At 36.3% G+C, this 20141-nt stretch overlaps 1 protein-coding gene across 2 annotated transcripts; it reads right to left on the reverse strand.

Moving 5' to 3' along the window:
- Nucleotides 1-1814: 1814 nt before the first annotated feature.
- On the reverse strand, nucleotides 1815-19740 carry LOC132268226 (probable serine/threonine-protein kinase PBL3). Of its 2 annotated transcripts, none has more exons than XM_059769037.1 (6): nucleotides 19213-19740; nucleotides 15607-15932; nucleotides 15377-15512; nucleotides 13265-13398; nucleotides 13025-13148; nucleotides 1815-2467 (listed from the first exon to the last, which is right to left on the reverse strand). In XM_059769037.1, exons 1-6 carry the CDS (start codon nucleotides 19271-19273, stop codon nucleotides 2118-2120), a joined length of 1131 nt encoding a protein of 376 aa, XP_059625020.1. In that variant the 5' UTR covers nucleotides 19274-19740; the 3' UTR covers nucleotides 1815-2117. The 2 variants fall into 2 exon arrangements, with proteins under 2 accessions (XP_059625020.1, XP_059625019.1); XM_059769036.1 differs by having other exon boundaries at nucleotides 13265-13401; nucleotides 19213-19738.
- Between the last annotated feature and the right edge of the window lie 401 nt (nucleotides 19741-20141).

Below are 20141 nucleotides of genomic sequence, written 5' to 3' on the forward strand. Positions count from 1 at the left end.
TTTTAAATTTGAGTTCATAATAAAATTTCACTTGAGAGTGGTTCAACCCTACTTTTTACCATACATTTTTATTAAAGTATTTATAAATTTTTAATTTTATTTTTGTACAAAGTGTAAACAACCAATGACAAATACAATATCTTCAATTGAGTGATGATTGATCATCAATTGTTAAAGCTGAGAGAGTAAAAAATGAGAGAGAGAGAGAAGAAAAAAAAACAAATGGAGAGAGAGAAACTGACCAGGTATGCTTGGTCCAAAAAAAGAGTGAAAATGTTACAACAGGTGGGGAACAGTGGCGTAGGTTACATATATAATTTAGTCTTATTCAACTAAAATTGGTTGGAATGGTTATATGATATATTAATAAGGTCATTTAATTCATTTTACCTTATTTAGGCTACTGTGGGCATTTAAAAATTATTTTTCTTGCAGACTTAATCCATGACTGTCGTTATAAGTGGTCAAAGTAATTTGGACAAACTCCAAAAGAGGGTGGTCAACCCGCTTAAACAAAACTCTTATTTCTCTCCTCTATTTCTCTCTGTTTTCTTTTCTCTTCCCCCTTTTTCTCTCCTCTGTTTTATCTTCTCTTCCCCCTTTTTTTCTCCTCTGTTTTTTCTCTCTCTTCTCTCTCTCCTATGTTTTCTCTCTTCTTCCTCTTTTCTTTTTTCAGAAAGTTTTTTTTAACTCTTTTGTTTTCTCTCCCAAAAATTTTAAAAAGAGAAATTAATTTCATCTCTATTTTTCTATTTTTTTTTATTTTTAGAAAGTAATTTCATTGGCCGACATAGTTACTGTTAAATTGATCTCTCTCTCACAAATTTGGCACTGCTTTAACTTTCGGACAAAAAAAAAAAATTGGGACAATTTTTTATTATTATTATTAAATTTTGTCCCTTCCTAAAATATAAAATTATTGCTCACATATCCTACCATTGCTCAGAGATCCTGTCATTTTAATTGGGTTAGGAGTATTTATATAGGAAGATGTTGTGATACTTATTTATCGTTATTAATTATGATTTTATATAGAACAATAAAAATTGGCCTCTCTAAATTTTTTTCTCTTTCCTTTCTCTCACTCCTCTCTGTTTTGTGTTTTTTTTTTTTTTTCCTTTCCCGGGGCTGTGTTGTGCTGCTCTATCGCAATGTTACCTCAACTTCTATATTTCTTTTTATTTACTTTTTTGCACTATAAACCTCAATTTCTATTTTATTGGGTAAAAAAAATTAAAATTAAAACCATTTATGTACCGGTTAAAATTCATTTATATATATATATATATATATATATATATATATAATTAATAATACTAGCAGAGTAATAAGTTGTTTTTGACTTTTAAAAAAAAAAAAATTGTAACACCAGATACTAGAAAATTAATATAAAACTATTACAAGAACAATTTTTTTTATTTTTTGATATTCAAGAATTAAAAATATTTGACAATTTGTTTCTAAAAACATTTGGGTAATTGGGTTAGGTGTGGGTTTGGCTTAAACCATTTAACACCCAATCCATTTTTAACCCACACCATAATAAGTTGCTAATGGGCCAATGACCCATTGCTGTCCCGCCCATTCACGATCAGCCCAAAGCCCGCCCAAACCCACCCCTAGACTTTTACCTTAATAGATCCATGTCAATTTTATGTTATTTTGATATTATTTATTTATTTAGTTATTTTGTATGTTTATAAGAACTGTTGGCAGCAAGCAACATGCAAATATGAACTAGTTACTAGGGATGCGCCTTCATTGGTAAGTGGTAGAATGATACCATTTTATACATTCATGAATAAAGAGGGAGGTGGAGGAAACGTCTCGTCATACATACATGATAAAATAATTTTACCAAAAAATAAAATAAAAAAAACGAAAAGAAAAGAAAAGAAAAAAGGAAAAAAAAAAAAAAAAAAAAGGATACACTTTTCAACAGCCACATCAAAAATATAGCATAATGTGTCTCCTACAAGTTTTTTTTGATACACAGGAACTAATTGTAGACACGCGCTTCAATTCAGGTTCCATGAGAGGGAGAAACTGCGTTCGTATGCAAGGAAAATATGGTTTACCTCGAGTCTGTGCTTGCTGTGGTTTTGTTGCGAGGATAGCTAAACTGCTTTGTCCCGCGATGTGGTCCTTAAAACATCCCTTGATGTGTTTCGTTCTTCCAATGTGGCTAGGACATCTATCATGGATGGTCTATTTTTGGGATCTGTATGGAGGCACTGCACTGCAAGGGCCGCGGCAACTTGGGCTGCCTTCTTCGAGTATTGACCCCCCAACCGCGTGTCCATGATTCTCAAAACTCGCCTACTGTCACCTAGAAATGGCTTTGCCCAATCCACCAAGGTTTCATCAGTAGCTCCGGCTCTGTCGTCACCCATTGCTCGTTTTCCGGATAACAACTCTAACAAGACAACTCCAAAACTGTACACATCACTCTTTGGAGACAAGTGACCTGCTTGGTTTGTCAATCCATTTAGAAAAAACAACAGTTTCTTTAGTATTGGTCAAACACATATAATTTTCCACACCAAGGGAAAGAATATAAAATGAAAATGATATGTGGTCGAAAGTGGTGGTAGGCTAATCAACCAAAAACTATTATGCTAAAACACTGGTTATTCCACTTTCCTTTCCTAAGGAAATGTAGAAATACCATCCTGCAGATTCTCCTGAACAAACTACATTATCTAAAGGCTCTCTCCATATCAATAAGAAAATATTAACAAGAAACTTAGTGCAATTGTATCGTTATGTTGAGCTCTTTCTATATCTTTAGATGTTAAAATTTCCATAAAAAGAAGCCACAGCAGAAAATATCCAAGAAATTCAGGGTTGACATGGAACTGCCATCTCCTATCCAAAATAATTCAATTTGTGAGGCCAAAGAACTGAAGGTAAGCATTGGAGGAAGTGTAAATAAGATAGAAGTAGAACAAAGATCCTTTCTTCAAGTCTGAGCAAATTTCTTGATGGGAAGAAGCAATTTCAGTTTGTGCCAATAAATATAAATTATTATTATAAACAAGAAAGCTTAATCAAATCAACTACGGGTATGTATCCATGCATCGGACTTGTCAAATCTCTAAACAGAAGGACACGCAGACACTGCTAAATATTTATTTTATTTTGGTTAGTTTATTTTATTTTCTGCAGTAAAGTAATGTAGTGGAAAAATACCTCCTTGATTAGTGGTAAGTTAGCACTAGAATTGTGTAAATATTTGTTTCCTAGAGTTTAGGGATTTGATTGATAGAGAATCAAGGATTCCTGATTATAGGGATGTCAAAATTAAGTTAGTTGCTGATTTTTCTCTTTGTAAGTTCTTATATATAGCCCAACAGAGGCTCTTGTAAAATTAATTAACAGATTCAATATAATTGAATTCATTTCTCCACATGGTATCAAAGCTTTAAGGATTGGATTTCCTGAAGAAAAAAAAAAAAAATTCAGCGTTTTTATTTTTTTTATTTTTTCTGTTCAGGCTTTCATAGCCAATTTTCTTTGTGACTTGCCTTCATCGCAGTCATTCTCTAGCAATTTCTTTTGCCAATTTTTGCAAAACCCTTCTGTCCGGCCTTCATAACCGATTGTTGAAGAATGTCAGAAACTACTATTCAACCATCCCAATCACCCGAGGAAAAGCAGGTTCAGCGCCCCACAAGTGAACTGCAGAATATTCAACCGGCGTACCAACTTAATGGAAGGAACTACTTGCAATGGTCTCAATTGGTTCGAACTTTTCTAAAAGGAAAAGGGAAACTAAGTCACTTGCTAGGAACGGGACCAAAGAAAGGTGATGCAGGTTTCGAAGCGTGGGACGAGGAGGACTCAATGGTCATGTCCTGGTTGTGGAATTCCATGACACCTGAAATCAGCGATACATGCATGTTCCTACCAACTGCGAAGGCCATCTGGGACGCTCTCAACTAGACTTACTCCAAGGTTCGTGATGCAGCGCAAGTATACGAGATCAAGACAAAAACAACGTCTACAAAATAGGGGAACAAGTCCGTGACTGAGTGTGCCAATTTTCTACAAAACCAGTGGCAAGAACTGGATTACTACCGGGTGATTGATTTGAAGTGCAGCGAATGCGCTTTAATTATCAAAAATTTCATTGAAAAAGATCAAGTTTATGATTTTCTCGCTAGCCTAAACTCTGAATTTGATCAAGTCAAAATTCAAATTTTGGGCAAGGAGGAGGTACCATCTCTTAATGAGGTGATTTCATTGATTCGGGCTGAAGAGAGTCGAAGAGGAATCATGCTTGAATCTCAGTCGATTGACAGCTCAGCACTCGTAGTCTCTGGTGACAACAAGCGGGGTTTCACTCTAGAACAACCGCAAAAAGCTGAACATGGAAAGGCGGAATTATCAAAGGGCGCAAACCGAGATAATCTTTGGTATACATACTGTAAAAAGTCGCGACATACCAGGGATCGTTGCTGGAAATTATATGGGAAACCACCCACATCCAGCCGAGAATGGGGAAAAAAAAGGAGGACAGCAACAACGACAACAAGGACAAGCCTATATGACCTCACAGGTGGGTCAAGACCAGGCAAAAGAATATGGAGGATTCGACGGTGAAGAAATAGAGAAGTTAAGAAATCTGTTGGGAACCCTTGAGAAACCATCTTCTGGTGCTTGTTCTTTAGCCCTCTCCGGTGAGTCTTTATTCTCCCTTGGATTACATGTTTCTGATAAATTGTTTGTGGATTCATGGATCATAGACTCGGGAGCCACAGACTACATGACACATGCCTCAAACTAGTTTAGCACTTATGCCCCATGTCCTAGCAATAGGAAAATCACTGTTGCTGATGGAACCACAACCACGGTTACTGGTGTAGGAGATATCCATATCACCCCTAGTCTTGCTCTTAAAAATGTTTTACATGTTCCTAAATTGTCCGCTAACCTTGTGTCCATTCAAAAGCTTACTAGAGACTTACATTGTCATGCTACGTTTTATCCCTCTTACTGTGAATTTCAGGACCAGGATTCAGCGAGGAGGATTGGACGTGCTAAGGAAAAGGAAGGACTCTACTACCTTGAGACATCGAGCCTTCCGAGTATGATCAGGACAAATTTATCCTCTTCGTTTCTCTCTTCTTTCAATAAAGATGTCATATGGTTGCATCATTTTCATCTCGGACATCCTTCTTTTGCAATTCTAAAAATCATGTTTCCTTCTTTGTTTAAGGGATTAAATATTAGGACATTTCATTGTCATATTTGTGAGTATGCAAAACACACTCGTGTAGCTTTTCCCATTAGCAATAAAAGAAGTTCCTCCCCTTTTTATTTAATTCACAGTGATATATGGGGACCTCCACAGTCCCAAATGTTCCTGGTTCACGGTGGTTTGTGTCCTTTATCGATGATTGCACTAGAGTCTCTTAGATATTTTTACTCAAAAACAAATCAGATGTGAGTAATATCTTTCTCAATTTCCATACAATGATCCACAATCAGTTTGGTACTAAAATAAAGAGGTTTAGGTCTGATAATGCGAGGGATTACTTTAATCAAGTCTTGTCACCCTTCTTTCAAAAGGAAGGAATTATTCATGAGTCATCTTGCATCTGAAAGAAAAAACGGTCATCTCCTAAACACTACTAGAGCACTCTTGTTTCATTAAAATGTACCTAAACACTATTGGGGGGAAGCAGTACTTACATCTGCCTACATCATAAACAGACTTCCTTCACGGGTTTTAGGGTCAAGAAGTCCAATGGAAGTCCTTTCTAAATTCTACCCCGACCTTAGTGCCACAAACAACCTTACCCCTAGGATATTTGGGTGCACTTCATTTGTTCATGTCCATGGTAACAACCGGGGCAAATTAGATCCTAAAGCCATTAAGTGTGTGTTTGTAGGATACACATCCACACAAAAAGGTTACAAATGTTTTCATCCTCCTACCAAGAAACTTTATATCTCAGCTGATGTCACTTTTGCGGAAGGAAAACCATATTTTATTGAACCTTCTCTTCAAGGGGAGTCATCTACATAGAAGATAAGGATTTTTTCCAGCTCGCTTTACCGTCACCATCTCTCTTACCTGTATCAAACACTCCATCCAACTTAGTACCTGAGCCTGAATTTCCTGTTTTGTCACCTATATCTCTTGTTGTGTCTCCTGTGAAGGATAATATGACTCTTGATCACGTACGGTATGGGAAGGGGAAGGTGTACTCGAGGAAGCAAGGTCCAGCTCCTGATCCGATGCAGGCCCAAACCTCTAACCTGACTCCTGAGAATGAGGTAACAGTATCTGAACCTACTCCACTTATAGAACACCAGCTCCCTGGACCTCAAATAACTGACCAGGATTTGCCCATAGCCGTGAGGAAAGGAACTCGAGAGTGTACCAAACGACCATTATACCCTCTATCTTATTATGTATCCTTAAAGAAATTCTCACCAGCCCATAGGAGTTTTCTCACGAGTCTAAATGAAATCTCTATTCCAAACACTTTATCTGAGGCATTATCCAAGAAGAATGGAGGAAAGCAATGAGAGTTGAGATGGACACATTGGAAAAAAAATGGGACGTGGGAGGTGGTTGATCTACCAAAAGAAAAGAAGGCAGTAGGGTGTAAGTGGGTTTTTACCTTGAAATATAAGGCTGATGGATCGTTTGAGCGCTACAAAGCAAGGCTAGTTGCTAAGGGGTACACTCAAACATATGGAGTTGATTACCAAAAGACCTTCGCTCCAGTTGCAAAAATGAACACTATGAGGATCTTGTTGTCATTAGCAGCCAATTTTAGTTGGGAATTACAGCAGTACGATGTGCAGAACGCCTTTCTACATGGTGACTTGGAAGAAGAAATCTATATGAGCATCCCGCCAGGATTTGGAGGAGTTGAAGGGAACAAGGTATGCAAGTTAAGGAAGGCCTTATACGGTTTAAAACAATCGCCTTGTGCCTGGTTTGGGAGATTTACTAAGGTGATGTTAGCTACAGGATACAAGCAGAGTCAGGGAGATCACACTCTTTTCATCAAACACTCAGTTTCAAGGAAAGTCACGGCCTTGATAGTCTATGTGGACGACATAATTATGACTGGAAATGATGAGAAGGAGAAGCAAGCCTTGAAACAATGTTTGATCAAAGAATTCGAGATAAAAGATTTGGGGAGATTGAAGTATTTTCTAGGGATAGAAGTGGCTCATTCTAGACAAGGTATCTTCATCTCGCAGCAAAAGTATGTCACCGATCTTCTTAAGGAAACAGGAATGCTCACAAGCAAACCAACTGCAACACCTATAAAACCGAACCATAGACTTGGAGAGGCTATTGTAGATCAAGTAGTAGATAGAGAGATGTACCAAAGATTAGTTGGAAAACTCATTTATCTTGCCCACACCAGGCCGGACATGGCATATTCTGTTAGCGTCATCAGCCAATTCATGCATGACCCCAAGGAGATTCATCTTCAAGCTGCCTACCGTGTGCTTCATTACTTGAAAGCTAATCCTGGGAAGGGGATAATGTTCAAGAGAAATTCTGAACTTGTCCTTGAAGCCTACACAGATGCAGATTACGCAGGGTCCCCTATGGATCGGAGGTCTACTTCAGGTTATTGTACATTCCTTGGAGGCAATTTGGTAACATGGCGAAGCAAGAAGCAAAATGTTGTAGCCCGGTCAAGTGCAGAAGCTGAGTTTAGAGCAATGGCACAAGGTGTCTGTAAGTTGTTATGGCTGAAGATTATGCTGGAAGACTTGAAGATTAAATGGAGTGGGCCAAAGAGACTCTACTGTGACAATAAATCAGTAATCAACATTGCACATAATCCAGTGCAACACGACCGAACTAAGCACATTGAGATAGACAGGCATTTTATCAAGGAAAAACTAGAAAGCGGATTAATTTGCACACCATACGTTCCCACGAGAGGTCAATTGGCAGATGTTCTTACAAAGGGGCTCAACCGTGTTATCTTCCAAGAAATTATTTCCAAGCTGGGAATGGTTGACACTTATTCACCAGCTTGAGGGGGAGTGTGGAAAAATACCTCCTAGATTAGTGGTAGGTTAGCACTAGAATTGTGTAAATATTTGTTTCCTAGAGTTTAGGGATTTGATTGATAGAGAATCAGGGATTCCTGATTATAGGGATTTCAAAATTAAGTTAGTTGCTGATTTTTCTCTTTGTAATTTCTTATATATAGCCCAACAGAGGCTCTTGTAAAATTAATTAACAGATTCAATACAATTGAATTCATTTCTCCACAAATGTTTTTATCTAATTGTTCGTGCGATTTTTTGGTCTTACGCCGGTCAATAGACTCTTTGCAGGCGTGCCAGAGTATTTATATAAAAGCACTCAAAATATTGATTCAAACACCAGCTTATCCCTTTTTCTGATGGCTGACTCTCAGACGAATGTGTGGGAGAGAGACTAGTAAGAACTCCCAGCAAGGTTCTTTTTAAGCATTGATACAAGGACTTTTTATCTAAAGTGTTTAAAAGAATTAAAAATGCAATGACTGAAGAATATTTGAATGAAAAGGGCTGAATTTAAATTGACAGTAAAGAAAAACGGCTGAATTGAAATAGCATTAAAAATAAACGGCTGAATTGAAATGACAATAAAGGAAATGGCTGAATGGAAATTACATGGAAAATAATGAAGTGAAATAAGTTGGCCAAATTAACATGACGCAAATCTAATCAAAGATTGGCCATTGAATCCGTTTACATGAAACAAATGACTGATAATGTAAATAGCATAATTAAAGCATTGCAAAAGAAGAGTAAGTTACTGGAACTCAAATTCTTCGAAGGAAATTTGCCATTTGGACAAAAGAAATAAAGTGTTAAAAGAAGTAAATGCAATGAAAAGTAAAGTAATTTAAATGAACTGGCTGAATTTAAATTGAATTTAAAATAAAGATAGCTGAAATGAAATGGACTGAAAAGTAATGGTGCAATGGAATAGAACAGGCAGAATTAAATTGACATGAATCTCATCAAAGATTTGTCATTTGAATTCGTTTGCATAAAACAAAGAATAAATTGTAAATAGCATAATTAAGCATTGCAAAAAGAATGATAAGTTATTGGAACTCATATTCTTCGAATGAAATTTGCCATTTGGACAAAATAATTAAAGATAAATTGACGTAGAGTCATTTGAATGAATTTTGATTCATGTTTTGTGGGTGGTGCTGGACAATTGGATTGAAATTACAACACTTCTATTTATAGAAGTCCTAAATCAATTTATTCCCTAATTAATTGCTCTAAAAATCTCGTTCTCCTTGATTTTCTTCCTTCGTAATTCAAACTGAGTCAAACCCAGTGTACTTTGCCTTCAATATCAATGCTTTCAATTTCTTCAGCCGAATACCCTTCTCTAATTCCTTCGACTTGGTCAGCTCTTGTTGCTATAAAGTTTGTTAATTTTTAGCAATTTCCATATTCTGATAGCCGTAGTATTTCCCTTTAAACCCATTATTGAATACTCATAAATGTCACTTGCCTTGTTTAGTTTTGCCCACATCACGGCTGCCATCTTTCTACGACCTTCCTTTTCCTTCTTCAACTAAATTCCTACTTCGTAGAGATTTAGTTATTTATTGTAACTAAATCTCTAAGTCTTTCCTTTTTAATCAATGACCATATTTGAATTGATTCAAATCTCTGTAAATATATTCAGCAACAACCTTATCAATAAGGTAGCTGAAATATATTTCCCTAGATTTTCTCCTCCTGTCTCTCTATTGGCCGACTTTCCTTGGAACCATGCTGAACACTTGTTGGCTCCTCACTGGTCTACGTCACCGTTGAGGTGGCTGCCAAGTTTTGGTGCCAACACTAATATAGTGTTCAATATAGGCTTTTAACTCATTTTAAAGTAATAATACAATATAATAAATGATTGGATATGCTTTTCAGGTACATGTCCAACCAAAAGTGTCGAACACATATCCCATACCCATGTCCGAGCAATATGTGTCTAAACGGGTACTTCACTACTTTTGAAGAGTCCATGTAACATAGTCTGACATTATTTACCAGATCTTGACAAAGGATATTCGCAGCATATGACTGAATTAAGTGTAACTTCGCTTCAGAGATAGTGGACTACTTTGCCTAGACTAGATTCCATAGTTTTTCCTCGTTAGGGCTTTCTACGTAAAAAGTCTGGTCTCTGGTACTCGCTTTTGTTTTTTATTTATACATTTACAATTTGGATGATTGTTTAATTGATTGGGGGGACCTTTGGGATTGTGTAACTCAATGCGAATCCATTAACTGGCATGACCAGTTTCTTCCAATAACTGCTTCTTGTCTTTATGATTGTCTTCAATAGGTAGGACTAGAATTAGGGGATTCCAATTTCAGAATCATATTAGTTTCAGTAGATGTCTGACCTAGATGAGTTGTAGTAGCCTTCAAAGTAGTCGTTCAAGGCAACTCCTTGAATAGAAGTGAGCTTATTACCCATTTGATGTGGTCTTCATGGTGCCTTTGAAGGATCTTGAAATAGGGTTGACAACCCAAATAGGGTACTATTCTGGGACTTTTCTGCCTAATGAAGTCACCTCTCTCCATGAACTCACCCTCAGAGTAGTTACTCACTGGAACTTTCCATCTAATGAGGTTACCTCTCTCAACATGCTTACTCTTCGTCCAGGCAGTTAAATACTCAAGCTCTTCCGTTCGAGTAGGTCACCATTGATGCACAACAGTCACCTATAGGTCGTTGCTGATGCAATTCTCCCAACAAGACGGTCACCCGCCAGAAACTTCCAACACCAGGATATCACACCTTGACCATCTTCTCAAAATAAAGGTCAACCCCAGTGAACCATGGACACCACTAAAATAGTAATTACCTTGAAAGGGAACTGTCCAAAGAGACTTCTACCTTGCTTTTACTTTCTGTGGTTTCAATAATGAGAGTTTTCTTGAAAAGGTTGATATCCCAAAGAGGCCCCTCCCTGGCTCAGCTCGTTGGGTCACTAAGCTTCTGGACCTTTCCTGCACTATGAGAGTCATTGCTGTTTGTGTGCCTAACTCATCCACCATCATGCTTGGTCATTGTCACCATTCCCCTTCCTGACTAGGTGACAACCACAACAATTCAATCTCTTCCACTTCATATCAAATCCTTTACATATTAAATCAAGTCACCAATATAAACAATTTCAAAGACTCCGGATCAACAATAAATCAAGACGTCAAGCAACATTGAATAAAGGTCACCAATATTATAGTTTCTACGACTCTCAATCAGAAAAAAATCAAGAGATCGAACAACATCATATCGTAGCTAACACCTACATTAGACGATAGCTTGACAACTAAATCAGATCATAGCTTAACAACCACATCAATTCATAGTTCAGATCATAGCTTAATAACTAGTCTACTTGACTGTACCAAAATCCATATCACTAAACAGTATATCATTACTCTACCAATATATATATATATATATATATATATATATATATATATATTAAGTACTACTCTACCAATATCTGTAACTATTGAATTATATTTAGGATGGCTATACTTACCAGTTACTACAACTTCACTATGATTTAAAATCATGCACTCTGTAATTAAATTAGGAAATACATCAAGAAATGCCTACCTCATTTTGGACGAATCCTCTTCTCTGTTTCCTATTCCAATCTTCTCTTTGGCTCACCTAGGCTTCCCTTGCTCCACTTGCTTCTCCCATTATCTGCATCTTCCTTCTGCAGTTCTTAGATCTTCTTCTTTTCTTCCATTGTTCAGTTAAGGTTGCCTTCACGAATCCTCTTCTCTGTTTCCTATTCCAATCTTCTCTTTGGCTCACCTAGGCTTCCCTTGCTCCACTTGCTTCTCCCATTATCTGCATCTTCCTTCTGCAGTTCTTAGATCTTCTTCTTTTCTTCCATTGTTCGGTTAAGGTTGCCTAGTGTCACGCCCACCTAATTGCAGGGAGGTTACGCCAAGCAGGCAACGTGTGTACATTGGGGAGGTGTCTGCATGGCATGAGAAGAGTAGAGTTCTAAAGTCTTTCGGAATTGTGTAGAGAGTTGTGGAGTATTGTAAAGTGTGTTGGAAGATTATAGAATATTGGAGAGATGGTATATTCTTGTAGAGAGTAGAAGATTCTAGAACTGCAGAGATTTTTGTAGGCTTGGAAATATCTAGAATGTCTGGAGAATTCTAGATTGTAGTTAGGATGCCTATAAATTCATTTGTAACCAACAAGCTCTGGAGTGAGAGAGCCTTGAAACAACACTTGAGTAATAATAGACGTATTATTCCTCTTGCCAACAATTGCCTAAGTGTGTGTGAGCGTGCACTGAGTGGAGCGCGTGAGGCACTACAACACAAGTAGGAGACACGAGTGGAGTGTGTAGGCACGAGCAAGTGTGTATATGCCAGACGGCCAGAACTTACTGAATATCCTCGGTGAATACCTCCTCCGGCAGGCTTAAGCGCAATATGGATAGTCCCTTTAAGGCTTGTGAAGGAGCCGCAGGGCGTGCTTTGTTTCTGAGATACAGTGAGGGTGTGATTGTAAGGGTGGCCACCTTTCGTTTCGATAACATGGGGGATGCTTCGGTGTTGGAGGGCGAGACGGGCAGGCCATTTATGTGCTCCAGCGATTAAGTCAAGAGCCTATTACTTTTTAGTCCGATGCTAACTGTGCTGTTGCAGCGGTTAATGAATGGCACACTTTTCCTTTGGCGGTGTATAATGTGGTACAATATATTGTCATTCTGCTACGCCAAGAGCGAATTCAGTCATTTGTTCACACCCAAGTATGGAAATAAGGCAGCTCATTGTCTCTCTAATTCCTTTGTTAATGAGGATATTGTACACCTCTCTTCTGATGTTATCTTGGAGCTTTCGGAGGATTGTTCTTTTTCTTCTAGAGATTAATAAAATTTCTCATTGCCAGTGGCAAATAGAAAAAGAAGAAAGAAAAAAAGCCTTTTTCCGATTGATTTAGATAAAAGTAGTAACTAAGAAAGGTGGAAACCTGTTGCTACATATTCTGGTGCAGCATATCCCCGGGTCCCCACAACTCTGGTCGAAACATGAGTGTTATCACCAGTAGGACCATCCCTTGCTAAGCCAAAATCGGAAAGCTTTGCACTGAAATCCTAAAAAAAATGAATGATAAAAAGCTCCATACGTCATGCATACTGATTTAATGAATTTAGGGGTAGCAGTACTATATATTGATCCATATATTCAAACTTTTGATGTGCAGCCATACCGAATCAAGTAAAATGTTAGAAGCCTTTAAATCACGATAGATTACATTGGCATCTAAACCGTGTAAGAAGGACAATCCTCGTGCAACATCAATTGCAATACGCATCCGTGTAGCCCAAGATAAAGGCTCAACACCTTCTGCAGAGAAATAAATAGCAGTTCAAAATACTATCTAATACAAAAATTTATTGCTTAGCAAAGTAATCTATCCTGTGTGACCAATGCATGTGATTAAATGAATGGCATATACGTAAAAGAAATTTTTTTCCTATGAAGTAAATGGCCTGACAGTGAAAAGAAAGCTAAAAGAGAGAAGAAAACCACTCTAATTGTGCCACAACTTCCCCACCTCAGCATCCTTGAATTGGTTGCTATTAACCAAATTTAATTTGCCTCTCCTAAAGAGTGAACGGTTGTGGTTAGCAGTGGACTTTTCATGAAATATCCTAGCAGTAATTTCCTCTCACAGGCTCCATTACTAGCTCAACAAAGACAAGTCACCAAAATCCTTGTTTTTTCATACTAAAGAGGTAAGGATAAACAAATATTAAGTGGGACTGTGGGAGCAACCTATATTTGTGCACTATCTTTGAAGAAGAAAAGGGTAATTGTCTAAAAATTTGTCACTAAAATTTAAAAATCCTTGGTCAATCAAATTCATTTTACTACTGGATGAGAAATATCCATTTGATTTCTCAAGGGAAATAAAGATACTTTTAGATGTCTAACCATATTTTATGCTATTGGGATTGGCAACTTTGACCGCCTGTATCCCAAATCAAGATATTTCAGTTACAGGGTTTATCACTTTGGCCTCCTGTCCCATCCGCTGATGGTAACTTTTGGATCTTGTCCTATTATCTGTTTCACTTGGGCCAAGAGTCATTGTTTTTGCTTTGGGCTTCTTCAGCCCCTGTTTTGTATCCCCTTGCCACTAATTGGGCCATTTTACTTTTGAATTTCCTGTGCCCCTTGAATTTGTACAGTTTTTTCTTTTAATACACGAACACTACTTACAGGAGTAATCAAGTAGGTCATATTTTAGAGTATATAAAAATTTTCAACGGAAAATAACTACTTTCAGAAACATCATGTGGTTAGATTTCAACATATAGGCAACTTTCAAGTTAACAAACAGGTAATTCATTCAGGCTCTTCAAAATTGTGGGCACAAATGCCGTTAATTGGTTAAGATGCATGCAGAATTGTCTTTAGTTGGTAAAGATGAATGCTTTAGTGGATTGCAGGCTATGAGGCAATATTTCTATAACTTCCTCACTTGGCCCAGCAGACAAGTGTTGTTCAAACAGATCAAGCCCTGTAGCTAATACTAATGTGAATGAGTCATATATAAACAATTCTTTGACAGTAAAAAGCAAAAATAAAATATTTCAAAGCTAATTTTCTCACATAAACAATTAGCTAGCTAGACTATTCACGTAACCAATTAGCGAGCTAGGCTATTAGAATTACCAATTAATTAATGCAATACACAGGTGCGATTGCTTGATCCAATGGTGAACCCTTGTGCTGGCAAGCATAAGAACGCAAGTTTGAATCCAAGTAGCCACTTTGTACAAATAATGTCAAACGTGATGACTATGTCTAGTCTGCCCCTCCAGCACCCTTAATCAAAGGAAACCACACTACATAATGGCCCTTGACCCTTAACCAAGTATCACAAAATGCCCTTATCATACCTTTTTATTTCCTCTCCACGTTTCATTACCTAGGTATTTCTCAGAGAAATTGGATATACCTTCTTGTATTTTTGGGTTTTAATATATCAATTTCTCCCATCGTCTTAAAAAAATGGATAGTCCCTTAAATAATTTTTTGAATTACAGTCCAGTCTTCACACAAAGGAAAATTTTCAACCTTTCAGTATATTCCGTCTCTTTTTCTATATGCCCATTCTTCTTAGATCGCCATTCTTTTTTACAACTTATTAAAAATTGCAATATCATTCATTCCTAAGAATGTATCATAAACTTGAAATACCAGATAAACAATGGACATTTATCCTGTTGCTGAGTACCAAATCAAGATAAATTATTCATATTAGAAGAGGAAAAATATGTAAGAAAAGATCTGACAAACAAAACTTACTTACTTCTAAATAAATGATTTTCCAAACTTCCCTTTGACATGAACTCATAAACTAGAAGTCTGTGCTCAGATTCTGAGCAATACCCAATAAGCTTCACAAGATTTTCATGGCGCAGCTGACCTAAGTAGTTGACTTCTGTCTGCCAAGTTGAAAAAGTCAAAACAAAGTTTTTAGAATAAGTAGAAAGGCTATAGAAGTGAATTAATAAAAGAAAGCTTAAATTAGGGCCTTACAATCCATTCTCTGTGACCTTGAAAGCTTTCTGCATTGAGTTTTTTAATGGCAACAACAATCCCAGTTCCTGGTTTGCTGGGAGCAAATGTGTTCCCGTCAATCCATCCTTTAAAGACACACCCAAACCCTCCCTCGCCAAGTAGGCTTTCTGAGCGGAAGTTCTTGGAGGCATTCTTGAGATCAGTGAAGGTAAAGGACTTGAGGTTCTGGGAAATAGATGCATCACTTTTAGATGCTATGAGAGCTTTGTACAAACTTCCTGACAGTGTTTGACGATCAGGAGGAGTTGAATCCTGTTTGGCCTTGCTAGGGGGTGTTGTAGAATCTAGAAGAAAAGAAATGGAAAATTTTGGAAAAAAAAAAACAATCAGAGATTTACCTCAGAAAGTTTATGCAATAAAACAAGATGCTAAAGTCTCATTGAAAAGAACAAAATATTTTCTGCACTAGAATCTTCAAGCACCATATGTATACTGCAACTATACAAATAATTCGGAATCATTTCCAAGATCAAACTACTTGTATCAATAACAGAGCTGATATCTGTTTGACTCATTATATAAAGAAGGTGTCCTAACTTTTAGCCAGCAAGCTTGTCAGAATTGAAGAATAAAATGGCAACTTAAAAAATAAATGCCATTAATATACACCATGTAATGGACAATCTTCAGTCAGGTTTAGGCTAATACTGGTAAGTTCAGAAATTGACCAAATGTGATGTTTGGAAGAAATTTTGAAATACATTCTTGAGGAACTTAAAACAGATGTTGAAGCGAAGGGAAGAAGTATAATCATATGATGAAGAAAAAAAAGAATAAAAATGTAACGTGCATCACTGTTTGGGACAAGCAACAATAGGTTTATAAGATGTAAGAGTTACGAGCTTGATTATCTCAGAAGATTAAGTAGTCATTAAATTGCAAAATGGTAACAGGACATTTTAAATGTATCTGATTCCAACATTTAAGCCACTGTACTAGACATGCTGCTGCGAGATGAAAAACATTGCGTTTGAGTTTAGCTAGCAATTACGTAGTTGGTCAAAATAAGACCTGCTTCAGACCAACCTAACACTTGTGCAGAAGGGCGATATAAAGTCACTAATGGCTTCCAATCTGTATGGGAAAACAATGTTTTCTGCATCAATTTCTTAGCAAGCAAAGAGATTATCCATTTGAAGTTGATTGGGAATCTTGAATATTAGGTGAAGTCGTTGGTATAATAGCATGGGCAGATTCTTGTGTTCATATCGGTTCACATGATTAATGTTCTGCTGTCAACGAAGTTTCTTAGTCTCCAGAACTGTTCCAGGGTGCTTGCATATAGTGGGATTGTTGTAGAAATCCAGAAAAACAATATGATAAAAGAAATCCAAAAATTTGAAAATAAAAAGGCAGCATGCTATTCCCAAGAAAACAAGTTGTTGGGAGAATATCATGACAGTAGTGATTTACACCTTGATAGAATATTAATAGGAGTGATTTATGGGATTGATTTTAGGAATCCTCCATTAATGTATTTTCCATATTTATCACTTGTATTCTTTCACCTATAAATAGTGGTGGTCATTGTAAACAAAACTAAGAGAGAATATAGTAACAATGATGTAGCCCTTAACCCTTTGGGGTTTGTGTGTCATGAATGTATGTAGGTCATAGTGGCCAAACCACATATATCCTTTTGTTGTTTCATTCTTAATTTCTCTCTTCAATCTTTTTTTTTTTTTTTTTTTTTTTTTTTTTTTTTTTTTTTTTATCAACACAAGTAAACAGAAAATATATATATACACAGATTTAACCCTCTTGGTTCAAATGAATTCGTACTTTCATTCTTAGGCAAAGAAGAAGAAAGAAAAAACAAGCTAAAGCTTTTAATAACCATAGTAGGTCAGGGAGTAGAATATTATTAATAATATCACTAACAAATAAATATTTGAAAGTAAGATTAAATATGATTTAGAAACTAATGATTACTAATTAAGAATTGAAATCAGTTACTTTTAGTTGTCGGATTATTTGTCTATAGGGAACTTCCCGTTTCATTGTGGATGTCATGTGACTTAAATAAGTGAAGAATATTTACCTCAATTAATCCAAACATGAGAACATTAGCGCTATAAACCTCTTAATGGTGAACTAGAGCTCAGAGTTCCTTCAAATCGCTAATTTCTCCAGTCTTTTCATATTTTTATATTATGTTTCCAGTAATTTCAGAGAATTCATTATACTAATAGAGGAGGTTAAACAAGTTAGTGAAAGCTACCAACGGGCCAGTGGCCTAGTAGTATCAGACCCTTACTTTCCAAAGAGAAATCAGGGGTTCAAGCCTCCATGGAGGCATATGTGTGTGAATATCAACTAAGAAAAAAAAAAAAAAAGTTAGTGAAAGCTTCATTGACTCCAAAACATCACTCAAAAAAGGAGGTTCTGATAATTTTGAGAAATTAAATTATGGCAAAAAATTGGACCTTTGTACTTCATCTGGGGGAGGAATTTTTTTACAAGATAAGATAGAGCTGTTGGCAATTTTGGGTTGCCCCACAAATTTTGAAACTCTTCACATTTCACAAAAACACAAAAGACAATGATTTTTCAGATCCATTTACAAGTTGCTTCAAAGTTCAAGGGATTCCAGTTAAAAAAATCATTTTTACCAACAAATGACCGAAGAACATATGATCACCCGGAATGCAATTTAATAAAAAAAAAAATGTCATATTGTAGTTTATATTGTAGATGCAGTTAAACGATTGGCTCCAACAAAATTTATGAGCAAAGTAGGATAATATTTTTATACATTATTAGCACATCAAAACAAATAAACATTTCGAAAGAAGAGCAAATAGCATTTTAAAATTAAGGATTTTAAGTACTTAGGAACTTGATTCAGTTATCTAGATCTCTTTTGTGGTTCTCTTAGGGGAGTTGCTTAACTTATTGCAGATGTCATATGGCTTGAACGAACCTGAAACACAAAAGAGCATCATAATACAGATTTGTTCCTCATTTTCTTACTCATGGTATATTCATTCAGTTAGCCCCCTATTCCATGAACAACCTAAGCTTATTTCTATACAACTGATTAGAGGCAATACCTGAAACCCTCTTTTATATATATATATAATTATTTTTATTTTTAAAAAGGCGTTCAAAAGGGTAACACATCCGTCAGAAGCTACACAAGGCCAAATAGGGCCTCTAAACTCTAAACCCAAGGCATTCAAAAGGGAAACACATCCCTCGAAAGCAAATAGGGCCTCTAAACTCTAAACCCCCTTATATATTATAAATTCCCCAGAAAACAGATACATCAAAAGTTTTTCTTATTGTCTACAGAAAAAGATAAATCAATGTTGCCTAAGTCATTGTGGAAGCTCAACTGTTCAAACCCAGAAAATTAAAGGTTCAACAAAAAAACAAGATTAACTAATTAACCAGTATATATATATATATATACATGAATTACTAATGAAATCAAGCTCAATTTATAAGCAGTAAAAAGTAAAATTATATAATGAAAACCTAATAATTATAATGGTCAACAACAAAATAGAAGGCAGTTGATCTGATTCTGACACAAAAGAGTGAAATTAGAAGACACTTTACCAAAAAATTGGCTAGAAGAAGCATGAGCACACTTGGCGGGTCCTCTCCAGCAATTTCCCATATTGGAAAGCCTCCCTTCTCAGAAACACCACCGCATAAATATATACATATATGTATGTATGTGTGTGTGCAGGCACACACATATAACATATTGATTGCCTTTGTGCTGAGAAGAGACAGCTAGTACATTAGTCAATGTTGCTGCAAAAATCTCCTTCATTGAAGTTTGAAAATCGTTCTCACAGTAGTAGTTTGGGTGGTCCCTCTAGACTTTTCTGATGATACGAATGAGAATTTTGACTGTCTCAAATGAGGAAGATGACCGCTGACTTTTTTTTTTTTTTTTTTTTTTTTTTCCCTCTCCCCTCCTTCTCTCTTCTCTTGAACGTCCTTTTCCTTCCGTGGTTTATTTTTTATAAAGACATATTTATTAGTATTTGTAGCTGTATTCTCTTTTTCAAGGTTTTCAACTCTGGAGCCGATGGAAATGTAAGCCCTTTCCCTTTCCACCAACAGTGAGAAAACAACGAAACATGGTCAAAGAGTTGGAATATTAATGGTTGTCTTAAAAAATGGAACGGATAACGCCTAGCAGCCTGAATATTGCAGCAGGAAAAGCACGTGAAAATAGTGAAAATAGTTACAAACTTAAAAAGTGATTTTGAATAAAATAATAATAATAATAACAGTAATAATAATTTTACGTTAGTTTGTTTAGACGGAATTTGATTATGATGTAGGAATTCATGTATAACAATAATAATTACGGAAGCCTATTCGGATTATCTTAAAATAGTTTTACATGTATAACAATAATTATTACTGCAGAAGCCTATTCGAATTATCTTAAAATAGTTTTACGTGAATCGAAAATGAAGCAACGGATGCTTCATGTGCTAACATAGTCTCAATCAATTTTACAGTGAAAC

This window comes from Cornus florida, unplaced genomic scaffold (genome assembly GCF_030987335.1).
Source record: "Cornus florida cultivar Cherokee Brave unplaced genomic scaffold, ASM3098733v1 CherokeeBrave_3.0.0_Hap2_Chr08, whole genome shotgun sequence".
NCBI lineage: Eukaryota > Viridiplantae > Streptophyta > Magnoliopsida > Cornales > Cornaceae > Cornus > Cornus florida.